The sequence below is a fragment of the Hyla sarda genome, chromosome 2 (assembly GCF_029499605.1).
Source record: "Hyla sarda isolate aHylSar1 chromosome 2, aHylSar1.hap1, whole genome shotgun sequence".
NCBI classification, from domain to species: Eukaryota; Metazoa; Chordata; class Amphibia; order Anura; family Hylidae; genus Hyla; species Hyla sarda.
In genome coordinates this window covers 322,645,785-322,672,451 of record NC_079190.1, presented here as the reverse complement: position 1 = coordinate 322,672,451, position 26,667 = coordinate 322,645,785, and the positions used below count along the sequence as shown (strand labels likewise).

Here is a 26,667-nt window from a genome sequence, read left to right as displayed (position 1 = left end):
CCCCTATTGCTACGGTGCCTCGGGTTTGGTCCCTGGTCTCCCCCTCACGGCAGTTCCCCCTACATCCCCTTTGTGGGCAAATTCTCACTTTCCGCACCTAAGATCTCTACAGCATGCTGCATTTTGAAGGAGTTAAGTTTTTCACTAATTTATTTCAGAAGAACAGGAATTACTGACCTTTGCAGCTATGCAGGATAAATTTGGTGTTCCCTCCATCTGCCTTCTTCATGTATCTTGAACTGTGTTGTGCTGTCAGGGCACAATTTGGTGCACTGATGGCGGATACTGAGTTTTACCTGGTGGTGCAGTTGTTGGGTACCACTGACCTTCCCAAGCTAACTTAGGCCTATCTCCTTCTGCAGTCGGTGCGACAGAGTTCTTTTGCCACCCCTTATATGAAATGGGTGACTGATGTCCCTACCCAAAACGTAGCAAAAAGCTGTGGCAGTTTTTATGGCGTTTTTGCTGGTAGGAAAAAAAACCTCAGTGGAATCCTAGCCTCAAAGCAATTGAACGTAATACCTGTGTCCAGGACACCCCACTTCTCCTGTGAGGTGCAGCTCAGGTGCACAAAATGTATCATGTGGCTTGAATGAGTATGGTAAATTTGGTGCAGTTACACCAAATTTAGACCACCCAAAACGATCTTCAAAAAACATCTACTTACACCAACATTAATAAATGCCCCCAATGTCCTCTCATTTGTTTCCACTGGTCACTGATGCAGAAACTTTCCTTCATGCTGTTTGGGTGTGCCCTAGGTATTCCCATTCTGGATCACTTGGAATTCCTGTTTATCCCTACTCTCCTAGTCTGTTTACTGGGCTTTATTAACATTGTGTTCATGAGTTCTCATGGAAGGCTGCGTATATGGTTTCTTCTATTTTGTGCCAAGGAGGTGGTGATTATGGCCTGGAAGGATACAAACACTCCCCTACGGTCATGGTGGCTTTGTCTAGTCAATAAGTGCATCATCTTATACCAAGCTCTGTACATTAGTAGGAAGTGCCCCAGCAAATGTGACAAAAGTATGGAGATATGGCCTATATTAATTGAAACTGTTCATATCCAACACTGGGATGAATTAAGTTATTTCTCGTATGTATTGAAGGGGTGGGGGGGGGTGGGTGCTTGTGCTTGTATGTGGGGTGTGGGTGTGTGTGTTTGTGTATTATGGACATTGTACTTTAGTTTGTGTGTGCTAAAGTGCTGCATTCAATACTCTGATAAGTACCCTGATTACTTTTACCTGATACCCAATGGACAATTGTCTCATATTTTCCTCTCGGACTCAAAGAGCTGACTGTATTGTCTGAGTTTGCATACCTGGCAGCACCTTTCTCTGTTGCACATATTTTGTGTTTAGGTGGTTGTTATAATGCAAAACAATAAATTAAACTAACATTTTGTGGGAGCGGTGATCTGTATGATGTCCTCATATATTTTTTGAAAGTAGACACATTGGCATGGCATCTACGGTTGTTAACAATGGTCATAACGGAATGTTGACATGTAATGTAATTACTTCTAAATTTAAAGTGTTTTTTTTTTTTTCACTGTAAGACTCAATTTACACCATCATTACATCTGTGTTTACAGGAGCCATGTTAGACCTTTTATGACCTGTTGGTAAATGGGTCCTTTTGACCCAAAATGGGCCCACCTAGTTTAAATTTTTCTTAGCCTGCTGTGGCTATTTTCTAGGAATTTAAAAACCAGTAAAACTAGTAATACATTTTAACTGTTCTTCTTTTTGCAGTATGATTTGTGGATCTCCAAAGACTTTGGAGAAAATTGGGATTTAATCCATAAATTTGTGTGTTCAGCCAAATGGTAAGGATTTAAAAAATAAAATAAAAATAAAAAATTGCTGATATTTAGTAGCATGAATATTTATTATTTCTCCTTAAAACTGCTGTAATCTAATTTTAGGGGACCCAGGAACATGATTTTACTTACGACAACAACTGCTAATGAATCGTGTTGTAAGTATAGTGTGAGTGTATTTTATTTTATTTATTTAGTTGTATCGCCTCTTAAACGTGCATGTCTAATTAAAGCGGACTGGACTGGTGTGGCCTCGTCGTTGACAATGAAAAGAACATCTGATTTCGGCAAAACGTTCAAGGTGCTGAAGGAACATATCCACTCTTTCGGTTTATGGGGTCGGTTTCTACTTGCTTCTGTGATGGAAGAGGTAAAATAGCTGATTCAAAACCTTGTGAATAAAAATTACTTGGCATGAAAATCCATGATGAGGCTGTCTCTATATTTACCATATGCTTTGTGGAAATACAGGACAGAATGAAGAGAAGAATCCATGTATCTCAAAACCACGGGGACACATGGAATGTTGCTCAGCTCCCGTCTGTTACACATGAGCAGTTTTACTCTGTCCTGGCAGCCAGTGATAACCTGGTGTTTATCCATGTAGATGACGAAGGAGGTAGGTATATAAGGTTTGCCACATGAATTACAATCATATGAATAATTGATCATTTTGTAGTTTTTACAAAAATTGGTGACATTAAAGTTTCATTTTTCACTAACTTTTGCCGTTATCAGTTGAAATTAAAGGGGTATTCCAGGCCAAAACTTTTTTTATATATATCAACTGGCTCCGGAAAGTTAAACAGATTTGTAAATTACTTCTATTAAAAAATCTTAATCCTTCCAATAGTTATTAGCTTCTGAAGTTGAGTTGTTGTTTTCTGTCTAACTGCTCTCTGATGACTCACGTCCCGGGAGCTGTGCAGTTCCTATGGGGATATTCTCCCATCATGCACAGCTCCCGGGACGTGACATCATCATTGAGTTAGACAGAAAACATCAGAAGCTAATAACTATTGGAAGGATTAAGATTTTTTAATAGAAGTAATTTACAAATCTGTTTAACTTTCCGGAACCAGTTGATATAATATAATATAATATAATATAATTATAATTATAATTATAATTATAATTATAATTTTTTTTCTTTCTCTCCTGTAGACACTGGATGTGGAACCATTTATACGTCTTGCGATAAAGGTATTGTTTATTCCAAATCTCTGGAGAGACATTTGTACACCAAGACAGGAGGAGACACCGATTTCACTAATGTAACATCCCTGCGTGGAGTATTCATTACCAGTGTGCTCTCTGAAGGTTAGCAGACGCTTACCATGTTAACGTGTTTGCCATGAGAGCATCAGTGTTTTCAATCTATAAAATTATAATTTATTCCTCAACTTAAATTTCTAGACAACTCAATCTATTCAGTAATAACGTTTGATCAAGGAGGTGAATGGAGCCGCATAAATAAGCCTGAAAATACAGATTGTGACTCGACAGCCAAATATAAGGCAAAGGTATGCAAGCTAGTTTTCAAAAATCTTGTATAAATTTTTGGAATATTTTTAAAATTCCAATTAATTTGTCATGTCTTTCTAGATCAGTGGTTCCCAACCTCTTTTAGCTCAGGGTACCCCTCAAATTTTTTTTTTTTGAGGGGGGGCACCCCCTATCGAATACTTTTGGATGCACAGAAAAAAAGTAAAGTAACACACAATACCTGTATATCTGTCTATGTAGTTTATAGTGCTGCTATGTGCAGCAACTCACAGATAATGTCTTCACTTTCTTCTCTTCTCGGAGTTGTTCTGGTTTCCCATTTCTTCTCTGGCCTGAGCCATCGTGAAATTTTTTCCAGCCACAACTACTCGCCACAGAACTGGCAACACAAATGTATTAGTCTCTGAACTTTTTCTCGGTCGCTCTGTATTGGGGGACACCTAACTGATGGGTATATGCTCCTGCCACTGGGAGGCGCTGACACTAGAAAGAAAAAAAAAAGTCTGCTCCTCCATGGGAGGATATACCCGCCCACTGGAAGTGAGGTAATCAGTTTTAGCTAGTGTCAGCTAGGAGGCAAGACACAGGTCTGGGAGCTCCCCAGACCTGGTCTTTTTTTTTAAATTATTTTCTAGTAAGGGCTGTTTAGTCAGGTTCTTTACTCCTTTTTTGTTTCCCTTTACAGGTGGGGGTTCAGGAGCATGGCACTACCTGTTCCCCCATATGCGGCTAAGGGGCACAGGACATTAATGAATGCACCGTTAACCCCTTCCCGCCAACGGCCAGTGCCTGGGGTTGCACCGTGGGTCCAGGTCCCCCTCTTTTCCCTGCTCGTTTTGGGCTGTAGCAGCATGACGTGATGCAGGTGACTAAAAGGCTGGCTGACGTCTCTAGGTGTGTTTGTGAAGATAGGTGAGTATGCCCCCCCCCCTCTCTTTTGGCTATGGAGGGTAATTGGCCTATCTTTATTGGGGGCGGGACTCCCACTGGTAGTCTAACCTGCTCTTTCTTCTGGGGCAGCCACCGACTTTTGTGGCGGCTCCTGGTACTTATTTCACCACAGTCTCGGCTCCACTCCTCCGGCGCTGTGCCGACCAGCGGGAGCCATTATGGAAGCAGTTAACTCCGCCCCTCTTCTTACTTCAGAGCGGGATCCTGAAAGTCAACGGCGGGCTGACTCTCTCCCTGCTATGGCAGTGCTGCCTTTGCAGCGCCCTACAGGGAAGGGTCTGGGCCGCTACTCTGGAGATTAGCTCCTCCCATCTCTTCCCCACAGCAAGCCAGCGTTGCAGGGGTTATTGTGTTTCCAGGGATGTCGGAGGCTTTTTCCTCTGACTCCCTGATGTTTGGACCGTAATCCTTCAGCCCATGGGCTCCTTCCAGCCGGGCACCACTTTCCCTCTCCCACCGCTGGAGAGACGCAGACTTGGAGTGTAGCTCCGCCCTCCTCCTTTCTCCCTCAAAGCGGGACCCGTCTCTCTCCTGCAGCCTTCTGGTGAGGGGAGGGCATGGCTCCGCGATCCTTCCCCTCTCAGGTGCCGGCAGGCATTGTTTCTGACGGGGTCTTGGTGTGTATATATATAAATATCCCCCCCCCCTACATTAATGTAGTGGGGTTATGTTTCCCACCCCGGCTGGTTGCTTTTGGAGGTGGGGAGTGGGCATAGCCCCCCGATCTTCCTCCTCCCCCCCCCCCCCCCCCCGTAGCTGTAGAGCACAGTCAAAGAAATAAATTTAATATATTTTAATTAATCAATTAATAAGGGGGGGAAAAAAGTGAGTCTCTTTTGCTGGTCTTTCAGACCATTTAGTGGGGGTTGGCACCCTCTTGTGGCCTATAATTGGATTGAGCCTTCTTCTTTTCCTGGCACCTTTTGTGTCCTCTGGGGACACAAAAATTGCAGCCTTAACCTGGGTTATCTTTCGCATCTGGCCTATTGACAAAGATCAAGTGCAGTGTAGGTTCTTATCAGTTTAATCTGATACTTCCCCTATCCGGAGATGATATTGTACGTGGATTTTTCAGTTCGTGGGCAGATGTGGAAGCTTGCTTCCGTCGACCCATGCATTGACCCGCTATGGTGGTATCTTCGGGTACAGTACACCAAACAATATCTGTTGGGCCCCTTTTTTCTGGAGTATATGGGGGGCCCCCCTTCCTGTCTCAATCACCCTGTATGGGTCCTGATAGGACACACTTCGTTGAGTCAGTGGAGATATGCCTCTGGCATTCCTGCTTTCTCCAGGTTTGGAAACATACATGACTCGCTGTAGCGGGTCATGCCAGGGATTTCATGATTCCTTGGAAGTATACCAGGGTTATGGTCAGGACTGTTTCTCCTCTACCACCGGTCACCAGGACGTTTGCCATGTCCGCAGGTGTTCTTGTTGTTTACATACGTTGTTCCCTACTCCACAGGATGCCACATCTGCGGCTGTTGTCCCTGATCCCCATGCCCAGTGCCCATGGATGGCACCTGCTCTCATTGGGCCAGACAGTAGTGTCACCTGTCACTCATCTCACAACTGCCGCATCCGCGGCTGGATTTCGGTACCCCAATATCAGTGTGAGGCGACCGCCGGAGTGCACCGTTGTCTACATGGACCCATACCAGTAAGCCTGACAGTGGTCTGCATGGTTTTCTCTGCCACATGTCCTTTCTCTAAGGGCTGAAGTATCTGCGGCTGAAGTTCCGGTGCCCTACTACTAGTGCGCGGTGTCCAGTGGAGTGACCCGGCGTGTCCTGTGGACCATATGCTGGGCGAAGGGGATACCATCCACGGCTTCTAAGCCTCCCCCGATCTCCCAGGGTGATTGGGATTCTATTCATTGCAGCTCGGCTTCACTGCCTTTCCACAGGCATCAAGGGGCCCAGTTATTGCTATCGGACTGTGGTCCCTTTATCACCAGCACCTGGAGGTGCACTCATTACGCCAACCTGTTGTCTACACAGTGTCCTCCGCTGTCGGTCTCCCATCTCTGGGCTGCCGCATGCAACGGTCTGAGGGTTCCTGTAGGCAAGGGTGACACACCATTGAGTGCTGTGGGTTTTTCTATTCTGTCAGACTTTAAGATGTCTGCGTTTTCCTTGTGTCTGCTGTTTGGTTCACCTCTCCTATCATGAGGTAACCATATCTGTGTCCCTATGTATGCTAGGTCCTCTGCACGTGTAGAGTCCGCCCTCCCTTCTGCTCTATGTAATGTGCCTCGGGCCTTCCTGTGGTCTTGTTCAGCAGGCCTGCTACAGTTGAGCACCTCTGTTCTGGCAGGGGGCCTGTTGGGGCAGCATCGTCAGTTCAGGCCTCCCTCTGCCTCCAGGTACCTTCCTGTTTTCCTATGCAGAGTGGCTCAGGCATCTGCTCTGGCCTTCGACATGTCTAGGATGGCTCAGTTGGCTACCATCTGGTCCAGTGTTTCACCCTGTTGGGGGGCTCCTCTCAACGCTGTTAGTTGCTGTGCGTGTGTTTCTTACTCGCATTTGTAGCCCTGTCTTGGTTTCTTGCCCTGCACCTATTTCCAGGATTCCGATCCCTTCATTTCTCTGTATGTTGTGGTAGGGTTCCTGGGGAGCTAAACCTACCCAGTTTTTTGTTCTGTTGCCTTAGGGTGGCTTTTCCCTGCTTCGACAGTGCCGTGTGCACTTGTCTATTCCCCCTCCACAGTGGGTATGGGGATCAGGGGCTGGTGTGGTCGGTGCCAGGGTTTGTTTCTCTCGACCACCCTCCGCTAGGGGAACTATTTCCTGAACGTTATCTTCTGCTTGGATGAAGCTCTCTCTCCTCCTGTTTTTTTTTTGGTTATCTACTGCTGCCTTGGCACTCTCCTCTGTTTGAGGAGTTTACGCACTCATGTATGGCTCAGCGTCAGCCAGTCTAGCCACTGCCTGTTGTTTGGGTCCTGCCATTGCTCTCCTCATCCTTTGACGCAATCTCCCTGGGATTTCTCCTTCACGGTGTCGATTGTGCGACACTGATACCACAGTCTCCTGGAGTGACCTCCCTGTGCCCTGTACCGGGGGTCTCTGCTGGGTTCACCTTTGTTTTTTTGTCTTCCCTCTGTTCCATCCTGACAGGATGTTGCTTTGGAGTGCTTTGATCTTGGGTCTGGTCCGTGAGCCTTACAGACGTTTCTAGTGGTTGTTATTCCCACCCTAGGGGACTGCTTTGGTACATCAGTTAGGTGTCCCCCAATGAAGAGCAACCGAGAGAAGGATATTTTTTTTTTTTTTGTGCTTACTGTAAAATCTCTTTCTCGTAGCCTTCATTGGGGGACACCGCACCCACCCATATCTTCCTTTTTTTTTTTTTTTTTTTGTCCGGACGCTCTTTTTCAGGGTCGTTTTCCAGGATTCTTTTATGGGGTCCATCGGACTTCTGCCTTGGTTGGCTTCTCCTACTGCTTTGTGACAACTGATTACTTCACTTCCAGTGGGCGGGTATATCATGCTATGGAGGAGCCGACTTTTTTCTTTCTAGTGTCAGCGCCTCCTAGTGAGCATGTACCCATCAGTTAGGTGTCCCCTATGTCTCCTGCCACCCTCCCCGGAAGTAGCTTGGCTCCTGTCTCACCCCTTTTACAGGTACAGAGAAGACAGGGGTGTACACCAGTGACAGAAGGGTATAAAAGGGGTGTACAGGAGTGTCAGAGGGGTGTACAAGGGTGGCCGAGGAGCTACAGAGTGATGTACAGGAACAACGGCGGAGGGGTCTACAGGGGTGTAGTACCTGAAGCTGAGGGATGTACAGGAGTCAATCTCTTGGAGAATAGGAACAATAGCACCTTTCTACATCACTCTTGGTAGACAATTTCAGCAGGTATAGACATTATGATGTGATGCTGGTGTTTGCACTGTGGGTCAGTGCTACAACGTGCAACAGTCACTTCTATAACTTCATTATGAAAGAAAAAGAAAAGAACGGAGCACTGACCAGTCTGTAGCTGCAGGATTCTTTATTTACTTCATACAGCAATCCATGTGGAGGGGGAGAGTGGACAGCAGGTGAGACCTCGGGCAACGGACCATGTCATGCGTAGGGCCCAGCCGTCCGCTCTCCCCCTCCGTGTAATTTAGTTAGGGTTTACACCAGTGACAGAGGGGTGTACCGTGGTGACCATAGGGTATACAGGAGCAACAGAGATGTACAGGGGTGGATGAGGGGTGTAAAGGAGTGACAGAGGGGTGTACACCAGGGTCACAGGAGTATAAAAAGGGTGTATAAGGTTGCAGTACCTGAAGCTGAGCAGGGCTTCATGCCCAGCAGCACTGCACCTGCTCCTTTCCATTATCCCCATCATTCTGCTGGGGGACCAGAAGCCATAAATGGGGAGATTCTGGAGGAGGAGGATACTTGAGGAATAGAGTGGCAACTTTCTCGTCTGTGCAAATGTCATAAACGAAGATTAATGAGTTTTGGGACAGGGTGATATCCTACTTTGCCAGACACTGGACGGTTCATGTTCCGTTGACCCCTCAGGCTCTTCTGTTTTAGTCTGTCGACCCTTCCATCGTAGATGCAGCTAGATTTCGTGGCAAACCCAGCTTCCTTCATGTTCTCTTACCAGTAGCTGAGCATGTTTTGCTGAAAGAATTAATCAAGCCTACCATGCCTGCAGTAGCAGACTTGGTGAATGAGGACTTTCTGGGACGTGGCAAGACTGGACACAGGTGCAGGGAGCACTTTTTTAGTTGCCCACTATACTAAAGAGCAAATCAAAGCTATTCTGCTGCCTTATCATAGTAACATAGTTCATAAGGTTGAAAAAAGACCAGAGTCCATCAAGTTCAACCTATAACCCTAATGAGTCCCTACTGAGTTGATCCAGAGGAAGGCAAAAAAACCTCATACTAGAGGTAAAAATTCCTTCCCGACTCCAATATGGCAGTCAGGATAAATCCCTGGATCAATGTTCTGTCCCTATAAATCTAGTATACATAACCAGCGATGTTATTTATTCTCTAAAAATGCATCCAGACCCCTTTTGAACTCTTTTACAGAGTTCACCATGACCACCTCCTCAGGCAGAGAATTCCACAGTCTCACTGCTCTTACAGTAAAGAACCCCCATCTGTGCTGTTGTAGAAACCTTCTTTCCTCTAAAGGTAGAGGATGCCCCCTTGTTATATACGCAGTCCTGGGTATAAGTAGATCATGGGAGAGATCTTAGTGCAGTACACAGTATCAGGGGGCAGTACAAAGTGCTACACTTTAGCAGCTCTCAGTAACACATTGGGCCCACGACTCCAGGACACTCCAGGCTGACTGGGTGCAAGGCCTGAGGGTGACAGTTTTTTTGTTTTTATGTACTCCACATTCTCTCTCTATTAATTTCTGGTGCAGGCTATGCCCCCTTTTTCCCCCTTCTGTGTGGTTATGGGCAGGAGGGTTAATTAGTTAGTTGCACTGCCATTATAGTCCTTGCTTATGTTTTAAAGGAGAACTCCAGACCATAAAAATTGTCCCCCATAGTGCCGGCAGTAAACAAATAAAGATGTACATACCTTCCTCCGCTCCCCCGGGGCCTCCGGTAACCGGCTCCGGTCTCTGCCGCAGTCCACTTCCTGGTTGCCTGTGGTCGGATGAATCAGCCAATCACCAGCCGCAGCGCATTCCGACTCGGCCGGCGATAGGCTGAGCGGCAGTGTGACGTTTTCGGCCCCTGCCGCAGGTGTCGGTGTAGTGAAGAATTTTGTGTCCTGAAGCGTTTTCACACTGCCGCTCAGCCTATCGCCGGCCGAGTCGGACTGCGCTGCGGCTGGGGATTGGCGTATTCATCCGACCACCGGCAACCAGGAAGTGGATTGCGGTGGAGACCGGAGCCGGTTATCGGAGGCCCCGGGGGAGCGGAGGAAGGTATGTACATCTTTATTTGTTTACTGCCGGCACTATGGGGGACAATTTTTATGGTCTGGAGTTCTCCTTTAATGCCATTGCTCCTCCTCCTGCTTTTGAATTTAGCTGTGGGGAATAATTGCCCTCATTTATGCTGACAGTTTTTGGTGCAGAATCCTGTATGTAAATGTGCTTTTCTTTTGTGCTTTTTGCCTGTAATACAGTGTAGCTTGCATATACATGCCCAGTACAGCATGTCACAGAATCTTGCAGTCCCACTGCCACCAGTGTCTGAGTCAAATGCCATCGGAATAGTCCTTGCTCATGGTAAGTATAGCTACATAAGTTCTTTTGTTATTTCCTTAACTCATGCATTGAATCACTGTGTTCTTCCATGTCACAGGCAGTGTCGGAGATGCTGTGTCCGTTGCTAGTCCCAGTGTGTACCTCTCGGATGATGGTGGTTACTCATGGACCAGGATACTGGATGGTCCTCACCATTATGCAATATTGGACTCTGGGGGACTTATTGTGGCGATACAACAAAGTGATATGCCTGTCAACGCAATCAAGTGAGATGAAAAAGTATTTATTGGTGATAAGTTTAGATTGGTCACATACACATCATTTGAAATTTTACAGAGCAGTAATTTACACTTCACAGTAGAAATAGGAAAAATCCTGTCCAGCTTAAAGTAATCCAGGATTGAGTTTTTTTGTCTTTAAACCAACCTTCTCATTCTGCAAGGTATAAAAAAAAAAAAAAAAAAAAAATACTACCTATCTTCTACCGCTTCCACAATTCCTGTTATCCTGCTGCAGTATGTACTTTCTGGTATGATCACATGTACAGCATCCATTTGAAGCAGAAGAGATAGAAGTCCACCACTGCACTCGAATAAAAGTATGCTTGTCTTTATTGTGATCCAGAACAAATCAAATATAAGTGAAGACAACAGACAGTGACATGTTTCAGTGGGAAGAACCGCTCTTAATCAAATGATTAAGAGCGGTTCTTCCCTCTGCAGTGAAAAAATTTAAGAAGTTTTCTTACCCAGCTTGATACCACCATTACACACAGACACACACCACTACAAACACCACTGTCATTTCTACAAGCGTCTAAACCAAGCTGCAGGCTGCAGCCCTCCTTTACTGGTTCCATTCATAATCTGTGCAGACAGGAACTGCCTGCTCAATAAAGTTGGCTGAGCATAATGAAAAAAAACCAGATAGAAGAGGACTACAGCTGATACCAGACATTAAGAAAAACTGCAGCGGGTGGGGGTTTAGGTGGAGTGGATCAAGTGCGGGAAGTATACTTTTTTTGTTGTTTTTATTGCAGTCTGAACAACTTATTACAGAAACATCCCTGCTAGGGAAACCTCTTTTTAGCCCCTTAAAGTAAATCTGTCACCAGTGTCACCTGCACTAACCTGTCGGTACCGACAGGTAGTGCAGGTGACACTGATGACAACGGCATTCATCTTGTACCAATCCATGGCAGGGATCTCCTGTAATCTTCTCCGGTATCTTTGCTCTGGACACCAGCTTGGGGCACGGGCTGAGCTTAATGACGTAACCACTGCTGCCCGGGACAGTGCAGAAAGCAGCAGCGGCTTGGGCGAATCTTAGTGAAGTCACTGCTGCTGCTCTCTGCTGGGTCTTGGGTCCTGGGAACAGCAGTGGTTACGTCATTAAGCTCCGCCCGTGCCCCAAGCCAGTGCCCCAAGCCACTGCCCGGAACAAAGATACCGGAGAAGATTACAGGAGATCCCGGACCGGGGAAAGGTGAGTACCGTTGTCATCAGTGTCACATGCACTACCTGTTGGTACCAACAGGTTAGTGCAGGTGACACTGGTGACGGATTTCCTTTTAAAGACGCAGGGCAATTATTCCAGTGCCTTGCATTAACCCCTTAGATCCCTCGATGAAAGTCCATTGCAGGATCTAAAATGGGTAAAATACATGTGCAGGTCGGTTGGGGCTGATTGGAACAATCACAGGGTCCCTATAAGTTTAAGCTTAACTGTCATATCACAGAAAAAAATGCTTATATATGTTACTCACTAGGTCATGCAGATGCTTTTCAGGTATTTTTTTTTTTGTGTCTAGCTTCTGTTTTGGCTCAGTAATCTCCATTCTGCTGCTTACGCATTTTGATATCCACTGCTCAGGAAGGGGCATGTACAAAAAAGCACCAACATACTCTCACTCACTAAGCATTCACTTCTGTCATGAGTCTGCTGTGCTGGGTCTCTTCATTAAATCACTGCATGCTGCTCAGTAAACACCCTTCTTCTCAGTGTTCAGACTGTAGCCTATAGACAGGACAGACGTGAGCCCCACCCTCACGTCTGTGCTTCAGCTGGGACAAAGATGATGCTGCAACCGATATGTACAACATATAAAATGTTTAAGATTCTGACAGTGCTCATTTAAGAAGACAGCTATAGGGCCCTTACCTACCTCTGTCCAGTTGGATCAGCAACATTTCTCCTGTTACTATCTTCCATCACAAAATAACGGCAGTTATTAATAACTGGCTATAACGGGTTAAAACGGCTATTAAAAAATCCCATTATAGTCTATGGGATTTTTCTAACGGCCGTATAGGATTTTGTAACTGCCGTTTTACAGCTGATTTTCAGATGGAACTCCGTACGGATCTTTAAAACCTGAGTAATTTTGTAGTGTGAAAGGGGCCTTACCTGACACCTCACAATAGTGGACAGTTTTTTTTTATTCCCCTGCAGAGTCCTATAAAACCTAAAGGAAATCTTTCAGCAGTGCCACCTGCACTAACCTTTCAGTACAGACAGGTAGCGCAGGTGATATTGATGACAACAATACTTATCTGGTCCCGTTCCATTCCATGGATCTCTGGCTATCCTCTTCAGTATCTTCTGCCCCAGGCCTGACTTGGAGCATGGCCAGAGCTTAGGGACGTCAACGCTGCGGTTTACTAGCAGCGGGACCCAGCAGAGACAGCAGCAGTGACTTCACTAAGCTCCGCCCATGCTCAAAGTCTTGCCCGAAGCAGAAGATAGCGAAGCAGATAGCCGGAGAACCACGTCACGGAACGGCACCAGGTAAGTATTGTTATCAGTGTCACCTGATTACAGACTTTCTTTAATGTATTTGCACCCTCCGAATAGGGGAAGCTCCCAATAGCAGACGTGGCCACTCCCAATAGGGACAAAACACTCCCAATAGGGGGCATAACACTCCCAATAGGTGACAAACAGGCTTATGTGCCAGCCCTACCTTTTACACATTGCCGCCATCGGGGTGGTACAGCCAATTCCCCAGTAAGGGGTCCAGGCTCCCAGAGGGTCCTTTCTGTACATCTGCCGGCCACATCATAGGCCCCTTTCTGTGCAAATTCATCACCTGCTTTACCACTCCCTGTGCCATTTCCTCCCCCTGTGCCCTTTCTTTGCCACTTTATCACACCTCTGCCATTTCATTTTCCTTTGCCATTTCATTTTCCCTTTATCCCCCTGTGCCACTTTATTCATCTGTGTCCTGAGCCAAATCATCCCCCCCTTACCCCTTGTGCCACATCACTTTTCCCCTTCCCTCCTTACCTGTCCAGCAGTCTCAGGTGCAGGGGCTCTCAGCGGTTTTGACGTTCTCCTGATGTCCTCTGCGCTGCGCTTACTGAGGGCACTGACTAGTGATATCAGTAGCGTCACTAGTCACTGCTGGCAGCCGCTGCTGCTCAAAGCCTCCCATTAAGTGCAGCGCAGAGGACGTCAGACCCGCGGACAGCCCCTGCATCTAAGCCTGCTGGACTGGTAAGAAGAACAGGGGGAGGAGGGAATGGAAAAAATGATGTGGCACAAAGGGTAAGGGGGGATGATTTGGCACAGGGGGAATAAAGTGGCACAGGCGGGATAAAGGGTGATGAATGGCACAGGGGGTAAATGGGGTAATGAAAGGGCACGGGATAGTAAAGAGGGGGTGATGAATTGACACACAGAGTAATAAAGGAGGAATAAAATGGCATGGATAAATAATCAAGGGTAAATAATGTGGCAAGGGGGAGGGAGGGGGTGATCTGGTGATTTGGCACAGGGGTGAATAAAGGGGAAATGAAATGGCACAGGGGGTTCAAGTGAGGAGGAATGAAGTGGCATTAAAGAGATCAAGAGGAAGAATAAAATGGCATGGGGGGTGAAATGGTACTGGGGGTTAATAAGGGGTGATTAAACGACACTGGGAGATTCTACTGTAATATTGCTTTGTATCATGTTTTATAGGTAATTACACTTTGGAGTGAGTACAGTACAGAATTCGGTCATTTAGAAAGATTTATGAGCCTTTTTTTCCCCAATAGAGGACATCTCTCGATAGAGATTTTCATTTTATTTAATTTTTCTCGTGTCCCCTATTGAGAGATTTTACTGTACAAGAAGAAAGCTATAATTCCCTCATTTTATACTTTTCAACCCTGCTGGATTCACTCCAGGGTTTGGTTTAAAAAGAGTGCATGCCTGTTGCCATCACTTGCAAAACCAGCAGGTGTTGCCACAGACATATGCAGGTGAAATTGATATGTTGGGTATGATTTCCTACTTGGACAGATTGATATACCGAAGGCTATGTTCCTACTCCAAGTCAGTTATTTAAAAAAAAATTTGGGCCTTAAAAAAATAAAAGAAATTAATAAAAAAGGTTTTTGGGGCTACAGCAAAACCTCTAGCACAAAAAGGGCAGTTTTCAAAGGAGATTCTTCTGTAACATATATATGTCCCAATCTGAGGGAGGGAGGGAGGGATCCTCCCGAAACACGTAATCTTGTCCGTTTTTATTTTTTTCTAATAAAATGTCCTGCTGAGGACTTTTCCACTACCTCTGGCATCTGCCTCATCCTTGCACAAGTCAGCAGCGCCTACTTCAAGGTTTTTTTTTTTTCTGTTTTGCTTGCACATTGTCTCAAAATAGACATTTTGGCATGTGAATGGTACAGAAGCAGTCCCTTGCGCTTATGGGCATGATGTTAAACTATGTGGGAACAAGGAGCCATTTCCTCTACAGTCGTATTTGGGTCATTTTATATATTAATTGGCTTAGTGTTATACTCTTTGTAAGTATACCAACATTTTTTGGGGGGAGTAGTGAGTATTATTTTCCTCAACTTTAGTCACAGAGCAGACTACTGTACCTAACCTCCACCCCCAACCATTAACATAGTATTTTTTCTTTCTTTTCCAAGATTCATAATGTTGATATTTTTCCATTGACAGAGCCATATGCGGACTCTCATGTTTTGCGGGACATGTATTTTTCTAAATGGCACCCTCCATTTCACTATAGAATGCACTGTAAAACAACAAAAAATATACGGTATGGGGTGAAACAGGCAGGAAGTAACTGTACAATTGGAAAGGCAATGTTCATTGGGTGCTAAAAATGACCTTATGTTGTGGGTTAGTACAATTATAAAAATACCAAACTTATATAGTTTTTGTTGTACAGTTTTAAACAGTAGTAGTAGTAGCAGCAGCAGCTAAAAGTCGACAATTCTAGCACTTTTTATTTATGGTGTTCATGTGGGAATCGTAACATTCTAAGAGTTATATTTTACATAACGTATTATTTGGACATTTTTGCATAACTGGTGAAAGTAATTGTTCATTTTTATGTAGTTTTTATATATTTTTATTTAACCCTGTAATCTTTGTGCAGGCAGCCGATCTAACCTCCTTAACCCCAGTGATGTGGTTTTCATACTGGCTATTATCAGTGCCAATCAGCCTATAGGGGATCATCAGCAGGCTAGGGCATCCTTACCTGTTGATAGAGGCTTATAGAGGCTTTTACTATAAGAATTATAGTACCTTTTAATATGGTGCTCCATTGTACCATTTCTGTAATATCAATTTTATTTACCGTATATACTCGAGTATAAGCCGAATTTTTCAGCACCATTTTTCATGCCGAAAATGTCCCCCTCTGCTTATACTCAAGTGATGGGGGGGAAAAAAATCGCAGGCATACAGGTGGGGGTGGCGATGCCGTCCATCGTCGTCCATCTATGCTGTTGACCATCCGACTTCCAGTGGAGAGGGTGAGCCGGTCGGGGCCGTCCATCTTGACCTGGAGGCCCTCTTCTCCACTTCGGGCCGGCCCTAGATAGTGACGCTGCATTAACGCCACTGTGCAGGGACGTCTGTGCGCAGCAGACGTCCGTGACGTCATGGGCTTCCATGCAGCGTCACTAGTCCGGGGTCAGCCCGCAGCGGAGAAGAGGGCCTCTCAGTCAAGATGGTTGGCCCCAACCGGCTCACCCTCCCCACTGGAAGTCGGACGGTTCCTGCAGTGACGTTGGACGGCTGCTAGGGAAGGACTGACAGAGCTGCAACTGGGGAGGTGAGTAGAGAACAAGAGAGGGGGGGTCTGGATGATGACAGGGGGGTATGAGGGGGGGGTCTGGATAATGATGGGGGGCAAGGGAAATGAGGGGGGTCTGGATGATGACAGGAGGGATAAGAGGGAGGGGGGTCTGGATGATGACAGTGGGAGTTGGGATGATGACAGGGAAGGGCGGGATGATGTATTTCCTACCCTAGGCTTATACTTGAGTCAATAGGTTTTCCTGGGTTTTTGGGGTGAAATTAGGGGCCTCTGCTTATAGTTGGGTTGGCTTATACCCGAGTATTTACTGAATATGCAAATTAGGCTGTTTAGTGCACCAATACGCCACTTGCCTGCTACTCCAACCCATCTGCAGTGAAGTAACTCAAAGCCATTGCAACAGGGTGGCTTCGTATTTAAAGGAGTACTCCTCCCCTAGAAATCTTATCCCCTATCCAAAGGATAGGGGATAAGATGTCAGATCGCAGGGGTCCCGCTGATGGGGACCCCCGGGATCTCCGCTGCGGCACCCCGCTATCATTACTGCACAGAGCGAGTTCACTCGTAATGACGGGCGATACCGGGGACGGAGCAGCGTGATGTCATGGCTCCGCCCCTCATGACATCACAGCCCACCCCCTTAATGCAAGTCTATGGCAGGGGGCGTGACGACCGCCACGCCCCCTCCCATAGACTTGTATTGACGGGGGCGGGCCGTGATGTCACGAGGAGCGGAGCCATGACGTAACGATGCTCCGGCCCCTGTATTGCCCGTCATTACGTGCAGCGCGATCTCGCTCTGCGCAGTTATGATAGCGGGGTGCTGCAGCAGCGATCCCCGGAGTCCCCAGCAGCGGGACCCCGGCGATCTGACATCTTATCCCCTATCCTTTGGATAGGGAATAAGATGTCTAGGGGCGGAGTATCCCTTTAAGACCCTAGAATGAATCCATGGTGCTAACGCAGTTTAAAACCACCAAGGGGAATGGTAAACTGGTGATATATCTTATATTTCCTGATATTCTTCACTACTTTTCCATAATACAATGATTTCAGAATCCAGTGGATGAAAAAAGAAAATGAATGTCTATAGAACAACATAGCCAATTATTTGTTTATCCATGCATTTGGGAATTTTTTATTTTAAATAAAATTACATTTTGTAATAAGGATTTTAACATTCTCCAAATATGTTTTCATTTTTTTTTAGATTTTCAACAGATGAAGGTCAATGTTGGTTCTCATATAATTTCTCCAAAGATCCTTTGATGTTCACTGGTCTGGCTTCTGAGCCTGGTGCTCGTTCCCTGAATGTTACTGTTTGGGGATATGAGCCTGGTTTTTTTCAACGCACTTGGATGTCATATACCATAGACTTTGCTGCTCTTCTCAAGCAAAGCTGTAAGTGTAAAGTATAAATTGTGCTATTATGTCCTTTTTATATAATCTATTAATTCTTGTGTAATGTTCATCTAGATAACATTTTTTATTTTATATATATATTAACAAGTGATGCAGCTAATGAGATCCAAATATTATTAATATATAATATTTGTGAGGCGGAATTGAGAAAGAACTTAACATGTTTTCTTAAAGGGAACCTGTCACTTTTGCTCTGTATAACCAGAGGCAAAGGTTAATATCATGTGTCCTAATATGCCTGGATGTCTGCTGGCACATCTATAAATGTGGAGAAAACTACTTTTATAAATGGCACATGCAGTATGTAATTGAGGCAATTAAGCAGCTGAAGTAGTCATGGCTCTCCGGGCTGTAAACACTCCTATTCAAGGTTTTAATAACAGCTATCTAGGTATCATTGAGCAGCTCAGTCAGGGCCTGATGTCATTGCTCACAGCTTGGCTATTAGTCATGTCTAGATAGGCGCTTGAATTCAAGCAGACTCATTGTTCCGTGATGGGAGTAGTAGTAACCGTGCTTCTGCAGAGTCCCCCCACGTCCGTCCGCAGACTCCGGAGTCTGTCTCATGATGGGAGTAGTAGTACCGCAGTGCTGAGGGACTGCTCCTGCACATTCCCCGGCTGTGGAGTCCCAGGCGGCTGTGGAATTTTTGAGAGTTTAAAAAAAAAATTTTTTATAACCTACAAAATATGGTTTTGTCTTTTTTGTTTTTTTTTTTTGTTTTTTTTTTTGTTTTTCCCATTTTGAGAAACAAAAAAACTGATACAAAACATATATTAAAAATGTTATGTGAATGTAGCCTTACATAAGTTCTCTTAAGTTTTACTGGTTTAAAAAAAATAATTGCTTTAAATCGCTGTATTCTGACCCCTATAAGGGTGCATTCACACCATGTTTGTGAGATCAGGCTGCTGGATTGGTGCCGAATCTCATTGATTTAAATGAGCCGACCAGAGTCAAATAGTGACTCCGGTCGGCTCATTTTTGACCCATATCCGGTTTTGTGGCCGGACTGGAACTCAGATCAGCTCATTCAAATGAATGAGATGCGGGGCGGGTCCGGCTGGGATACGGGAGTACCCAATTTTAAAATTTCCCAGCTGGGTTTAGCAGCCAGATCTCACAGACTTGGTGTGAATGTATCCTGACTCGTCTATGGATCAACTTATTTCTTGCCAGGTGAGTTGATACCATAATTAGCTATTATAATCACTTGTCAAACCTCACAATGACTTGCAGATTTTTTTATTGTGTCTGCATGGCCCCCAGACGAGTCAGGTTTTGGGCACTGACCCTCTGTTGAAAAAGGTGGGCTTGTGAGCATCCGAACTAGATCATGGAGCAATGTAAGGTGGACTGGACTTATCACTGTCCACATAATGGCAAAGTAAATGTGAGGAAGAGATGGCACAAAGATGCACCTTGGAAAGAAGCTGGCAGAGGTAGTGTGATGCTCTGTAATTTAAAAAAAAAAATTTTTTTTACTGAGAAACCTTAGATTCTGACATACAGTCATGGCCGTAAATGTTGGCACCACTGAAAATTAAGTATTTCTCACAGAAAAGGATTGCAGTAACACATATTTTGTTATACACGTTTATTTCCTGTGTGTGTATTGGAACTAAACCAAAAAGGGAGTTAAAAAAGCAAATTGGACATAATGTCACACCAAACTCCAAAAATTGTTTGGACAAAATTATTGGCACCTTAACTTAATATTTGGTTGCACGCCCTTTGGAAAAATAACTGAAATCAGTCGCTTCCTATAACCATCAATAAGCTTCTTACACCTCTCAGCCGGAATGTTGGAACACTCTTCCTTTGCAAACTGCTCCAGGTCTCTCTTATTGGAAGGGTGCCTTTTCCCAACAAGCAATTTTAAGATCTCTCTACAAGTGTTCAATGGGATTTAGAACTTGACTCAAACCCAGCTTTCTGACACTGGGCTGTACAGTGTGACCCAAAATCCGTTGGTAATCCTCAGATTTCATGATGCCTTGCACACATTCAAGGCACCCAGTGCCAGAGGCAGCAAAACAACCCCAAAACATCATTGAACCTCCACCATATTTCAATGTAGGTACTGTGTTCTTTCCTTTTGTAGGCCTCATTCCGTTTTCGGTAAACAGTAGAATGATGTGCTTTACCAAAAAGTTCTATATTTGTCTCATCTGTCCACAAGATGTTTTCCCAGAAGGATTTTAGCTTACTCAAGTTCATTTTGGCAAAATGCTTTGTCTCTGTGTCAGCAGACCTTCTGGGTCTCCTGCCATAGCGTTTCATTTCATTTAAATGTCGATGGATAGTTCGCACTGACACTGATGCTCCCTGAGCCTGCAGGACAGCTTGAATATCTTTAGAACTTGTTTGGGGCTGCTTATACACCATCCGTACTATCCTGCGTTGACACCTTTTCATAAATTTTTCTCTTCCGTCCCTGCCCAGGGAGATTAGCTACAGTGCCATGGGTTGCAAACTTCTTGATAATGTTGCGCAATGTGGACAAAGGCAAATCTAGACATCTGGAGATGGACTTGTAACCTTGAGATTGCTGATGTTTTTCCACAATTTTGGTTCTCAAGTCCTCACAGTTCTTCTCTCCTCTTTGTCATCCATGCTTAGTATGGCACACACACACAATGCAAAGACTAAGTGAACGTCTCTCCTTTTTATCTGCTTTCAGGTGTGATTTTTTTTTTTTTTTATATTGCCCACACCTGGTGAGTTTAACCCCTTCCCGCTATAGGACATATGCATACGTCCAATCATCCAACATGTTCGCGCAATTACATATGCATACGTCATAACCATCTCCGGAATTGCCGCGGGCAGCGCAGGAGATCGGCAACGGGACCTGGCTGTCAATCACAGCCGTAGTCCCGCCACAGCTGCCGGAGCCGCAATCGCGCAGGTCCCGGCAGCATTAACCCCATAGATGCCGTGATCAATCCTGATCACGGCATCTATGGTGTTGACAGGGGGAGTGCTCTCCCCCTGTTCTCAAATGGCGGCGCCGCCATGATACAATTGCGGGTCGCTGTTGGTTGCTATGGCAGCAGGAGGTCAGATCATGACCTCCTGTATGCATACTACGGAAGCCTGTGAGATCCAGCCAGAGGCTGGATCGCACAGGCTGTAGTGTCTGCAGCTCATCAGGTTATACTGTGCTGCAGTACAAATGTATTGCATCATAGTATAACCTGTAAAAAATGTAAAAAATTAAACAAAAAGTTCTTCATTAAAAGTATGAAGTGTAAAAAATAAATGCCCCTTTCCCAATAAAAGCCCTGTATTATCACCAAAAACACAAATCATACAGTGGTCCCTCAACATACGATGGTAATTCGTTCCAAACGACCCATCGTTTGTCGAATCCATCGTATGTTGAGGGATTTGTGCAATGTTAAGTATAGGAAGTTATATTCACCTGTCCCCGCTGCTCCGGACCGCGTCCTCACTGCTCCCGATGCTGTCCCAGGGGCTCCCGATGCTGTCCTGCTGCTCCGGCGTCTTCTTCGGGATCCTCCGGCTTTTTCCGCATCTTCTCCGGGGTCCGGGCCTCGCTTTCTGGTGACGTTATTACGTTGCGGCTCCGGGACGGCGATGCAGAAAACGCCGGAGGATCGCGAAGTGGAGCCAGAGCAGCGGGGATAGGTAAGTGAACCTATCCGGGATGCTTAAACTGCTATCCGACAGCAGCTTAAGCATTTTGCGTTGTCGGATAGCAGTATATAGTATGCGATGGCTCCGACATATAAAAGCATCGTATGTCGATGCTGACATCGACATGCGATGGCCTCTGAGAGGCCATCGTATGTCGATTTGATCATATGTCGGGGCCATCGCATGTCAGGGGGTTACTGTACGTAATAGGTATTGCCATGTCCGTAATGACGTGTACTATAAAACTATAATGTAAATTATCCCGCACAGTGAACGCCGTAAAAAAAATAAAAAAAATAAAAGCACAAAATTCACCAATTTTGGTACAAATAACGGAATAAAAAAGATCAAAAGGTAGCACATAGCACAAAAATTATACCAATAGAAAGTACAGATCATCCCGCAAAAAAACAAGCCCTTACTCAATGGCGTCGGAGGAAAAATAAAAAAGTTACGGCTGTTGGAAAATGAATGACAGAAAAATAATTTTGCTCAGAAAAGGAAAAAACATAGAAAGCTATATAAAATGGGTATCGCCATAATCGTACTGACCCACAGAATAAATATAACATCAGTTTTACCGCACAGTGTACACCATAAAAAAAAGAAAAAAAACGTCAGAAATGTTCTAGTTTTTCACAATATTTTTACGTTTTTCACAAAGATTACTTCATGTATCATAAAATGCACTAGTTATATAAAGTACAATATGTCACGAAAAAACAATCTCAGAATCGCTCTGCTCAGAAAAATAGTTATTACCATTTAAAGAGATAAAAAAAGAGCCTGGTCATAGAGGTAGAAAATGGGTCGGTCCTTAAGGGGTTAAAGGAGCATCACATGCTTAAAAAAAAATCTTATTTTTCCACAATTTTGAAAGGGTGCCAATAATTTTGTCCAGACCATTTTTGGAGTTTGGTGTGACATTATGTCCAATTTGCTTTTTTCCCTCCCTTTTTGGTTTAGTTCCAATACACACAAAGGGAATAAACATGTGCATGGCAAAACAAGGGTTACTGCAATCCTTTTCTGTGAGAAATATTTCATTTTCTTAAAAAAATTCAGGGGTGCCAACATTTACGGCCATGACTGTACATGTGAATGTAGTGGACATGTGCCACCATCCTAAACATTTTTGAACACTAGTGCACAACCTTGTGGCAAAGATATTGCTCAAAGGACTATTCCTAACTCCTTTTACCTACTCTGTCTTGCAGCAAGCTCTGCTATGTGTGGGCAGTCCTACAAAGATCAAGCCAGCAGCACTCGGTTTCCCTTACACATACATGCACATTGGCCCTCATTTACTATTGCAAACCCGACATGTTTTGTCAGGTTGTGCGCCAGAATCTGTCGCATTGCGCCAGAAATTCTGTCTGCGCCAGAGTTTGCGCCAGAATTGAAAAAACCCGACTAACTCACCATTTTGCTAAGAAAACCCGAAAAGGGGGTGTGGTCTCAGAAAAGGGGCGCGTTCCCGACATTTTCACAAAAACCCAACATATTTACTAAGGTTTCCACATAAAATGTGTTGGATTTGAGCTGAGAAAAACAAGACCGATCGGAGCATGTATAAAAAAAAAAAAAAAGCAAAGTGTAGGGAAAGTGGAAAATGTAGGGAAACCTTAGTAAATACCGTGGAAAATAAATTGTAGGGAATTAAATCCCACAAAGAAACCCACACTCCACTCTTAGTAAATAAGGGCCATTATCTTATGCATGTACACACATATGTAGACACAGTAACATACAGACTTGCACACTATAGTTACTGTCCTACTGCTTCTCCCGTGCTTACTTTAAAGGTAAGCACTCCCAGGTCCTTTTTATCACCGAGTAAGAATATGCACAGAGGCTGTATAGTGTATGTTTGGGTAGCCAAATGTCATAGTTCTGTTCCCATGCACAGATATATACTGAGGTATCCAGGAGAGTGTCCCCAGCAGCGTCGCCAGTTCTACCCCTGCTTTAAACGGTGCCCAGTAACCTAGACGACGAGCAGATAAGAGGAGGAAAATATAGATATCTGGGGAAGGCAACAAATTTGGTAAAAGTTTTTGTAAAACCTAAATATTTTTCCAAGGGAAAGGATAGATAGGATCATTCAGTTGGGCATATCCCTTTTAATCTAATTTGAGGCATGCAGCAGAATCAAAGCTTAAAACCCTGGCAATAACATTCTCTCCCTATAAAAAGCATCGCACATGACCATAGACTATCCAGTATTGCAGCTCAGCTCCAATAAAGTGAATGAAGCTAAGCTGCAATACTACCTGTGGACAGGTTTTGCACTTTAAAATTTTTTTTTTCTAAACAAGCCATGTAGTTCTAATCCTAGACTATCCCTTTAATGACAAGATATTGTTCATGAATGGATGGCCCAGATCACAGTCAGATTGAGCATTTGTGGCATATGCTGGAAAAACAAGTCTATTCATGAAGATCGCACTTTATGACTTAATGAACTTAAAGGATCTGCTGCTAACATCTTGGTGCCAGATACCACAGGATACCTTTAAGAACTTTTTTGGAGTACATACCTCGACTAGAGGTGATAGCAAGTTAGTTTTAATGGTATGGCTGTTTTGTGTGCGTGTATCTGTGTGTGTGTGTATATGTTTATATAATTTTATTTTTTACATATTTTATTAGGTGAAGATAAAGATTATACCACATGGCTTGCACACTCTACAGACCCAGGCGCACCATCTGATGGGTGTGTTTTGGGTTATAAGGAACACTATCAGCGCCTTAAGAAATCCTCCATGTGCCGGAATGGCCGGGATTATCTAGTGAGCCGGGAATCTGTGAACTGTGATTGCACTTTGGATGACTACATGTGGTAATGTCGGCAACATGCATACTATGCTACATTTTGTATTTTTGAGTTAGTGAAGTTTGGAAACTTACTGGTTTTCTTTTTTCATAGTGATTTTGGGTATTTTCGTAAAGAAAATGACTCAACATGTGTTGAGCAGCCTGAACTCAAGGGCCATGAGCTTGATCTGTGTATAAATGGAGAAGAGGAGAAACTAACAACTCTTGGGTTAGTATCATATTGCAAAATTGCTGCCACTGAGACATATCAGAAGAAAAAAAGGGGTATTTCAGTTAGGCAGGTTCCTTTTTAAAATATAGTTGTGGTGCTTTAAAAATAAAATCTAAAAAACTAAGCATACTCCCCTGCAGTCTCTGCTATTTACTGAAGAAATCATTATCTATTCAAATATAAACTTATCAAAGTAGGAAAGAATACCAGCGGCAACTTACCGGCTTCAGGCTTTTATTTTGCTAGTACAGGCATGAGAAGTGCTTCTTCCGGCTCACACAAATACACAATGAATGACCTTTGCTTTATACAGGTGAGTGTGGTGATGTCGGCCGGAGCCAGGCGCCAAGTGATGACGAATCATCAGCCTACGCTCACCTATCTGACACACCTACAGGTTAAGTAAATCACTGCATCCCCATGGCAAGAGACGGACGCCGGCGCAGAACAGGAAACCTGATACTGCCCGGAGCCCCGCCAGCCAGCCACAAGGCGGGTGCAAGGCCCAACTTATGAATATCCATCGCATTAAAGCCCAATGGACCAACATTTAACCCCTTAAGGATCGGGTGTTTTTCCATTTTTGCGCTTTCGTTTTTTCCTCCTTACCTTTAAAAAATCATAACTCTTTAAATTTAAACTGTCTTATCTTGGCTTATCTGTATTATGGCTTATCTTTTGCGCCACCAATTCTACTTTGTAATGATATCAGTCATTTTACCCAAAAATCTACGGCGAAACGGGAAAAAAAATCATTGTGCGACAAAATTGAAAAAATACAGCCATTTTGTAACTTTTGGGGGCTTCCGTTTCTACGTAGTACATTTTCGGTAAAAATGACACCTTATCTTAATTCTCTAGGTCCATACGGTTAAAATGATTCCCTACTTATATAGGTTTGATTTTGTATTACTTGAGAAAAAATCATAACTACATGCAGGAAAATTTATACGTTTAAAATTGTCATCTTCTGACCCCTATAACTTTTTTATTTTTCCGTGTTCAGAGCGCTATGAGGGTTCATTTTTGTGCGCTGTGATCTGAAGTTTTTGTCGGTACCATTTTTGCATTGATCTGACTTTTTGATCGCTTTTTATTCATCTTTTCATCATCTAAAAAGTGACCAAAAATACACTATTTTGGACTTTGGAATTTTTTTGCGCGTACGCCATTGACCGTGCGGTTTAATTAGCGGTATATTTTTTTAATTCCGACATTTCCGCACGCGGCGATACCACATATGTTTGTTTTTGTTTTTACACATTATTTTTATTTTTTTTTAAATGATTGGAAATGCCGGGTAATTCAAACTTTTATTAGGTGAAGGGATAATTCAAAGGGTTAATGATTTTTTTACACTTTTTTTTTTTTTTTGCAATATTATAGCCCCCATAGGGGGCTATAACATAGCACTTACTGATCTTTAACACTGTTCAATGCATCTCCATAGAGATGCAATGATCAGTGTTTTCGGCGATTGATTGCTCAAGCCTGGATCTTAGACTTGAAGCATTCAATCGGCGATCGGACTGCAGGAAGGAAGGTAAGAGACCTTCCTCCTGTAGTACAGCTGTTCGGCATGCCGCGATTATACCGCGGCGATCCCGAACAGCTCCCTGAGCTAGCCGGGCACTTTTACTTTGATCGCGCGGCTGAAGGGTTAATAGCGCGTGGCACCACGATCAGTGCCGCGCACTTTTAGAGGCGGGTCCGGCTTCACTATGATGCTGGGCCCGCCGTGATATGATGCGGGGTCACCGTGGGACCCCGCGTTAAATCACGGGAGCTGGACCAAGGACGTACTCATATGTCCTTGGTCCTTAAGGGGTTAAAGTTGGTCTATTAAATGGTGGTCCAGTGGGCTTTAGTGTAACTACTAATTTGGAGGAGGATGTGATTGAGGGGGCTAAACTTCTGGTTGAATTAGAGGCAGATTCTGTTTCAGCTTGCACTAATATCAGTACCAAGGAGATTGTATTTTCTGGGGGGAAGAAATCTACTTTTT

General features: G+C 44.4%; 1 protein-coding gene and 1 non-coding gene across 3 annotated transcripts in view; both read left to right on the top strand.

Annotated features, from left to right (window-relative positions):
* Positions 1 to 26,667, top strand: part of SORT1 (sortilin 1) — a 127,479-nt gene that overhangs the window by 69,523 nt on the left and 31,289 nt on the right. For both annotated transcript variants that reach the window (XM_056557847.1, XM_056557846.1), the window contains exons 6-16: positions 1,760 to 1,833; positions 1,933 to 1,985; positions 2,061 to 2,197; positions 2,299 to 2,446; positions 2,992 to 3,147; positions 3,244 to 3,350; positions 10,389 to 10,491; positions 10,568 to 10,736; positions 17,739 to 17,929; positions 24,266 to 24,455; positions 24,543 to 24,659. In XM_056557847.1, the coding sequence (XP_056413822.1) occupies positions 1,760 to 1,833; positions 1,933 to 1,985; positions 2,061 to 2,197; positions 2,299 to 2,446; positions 2,992 to 3,147; positions 3,244 to 3,350; positions 10,389 to 10,491; positions 10,568 to 10,736; positions 17,739 to 17,929; positions 24,266 to 24,455; positions 24,543 to 24,659 (1,445 nt within the window). The remainder of the gene's footprint in view (positions 1 to 1,759; positions 1,834 to 1,932; positions 1,986 to 2,060; positions 2,198 to 2,298; positions 2,447 to 2,991; positions 3,148 to 3,243; positions 3,351 to 10,388; positions 10,492 to 10,567; positions 10,737 to 17,738; positions 17,930 to 24,265; positions 24,456 to 24,542; positions 24,660 to 26,667) is intronic.
* Positions 5,256 to 5,443, top strand: LOC130360048 (U2 spliceosomal RNA). The gene has a single exon (XR_008890531.1). It is a non-coding gene; the product is annotated as a U2 spliceosomal RNA (small nuclear RNA).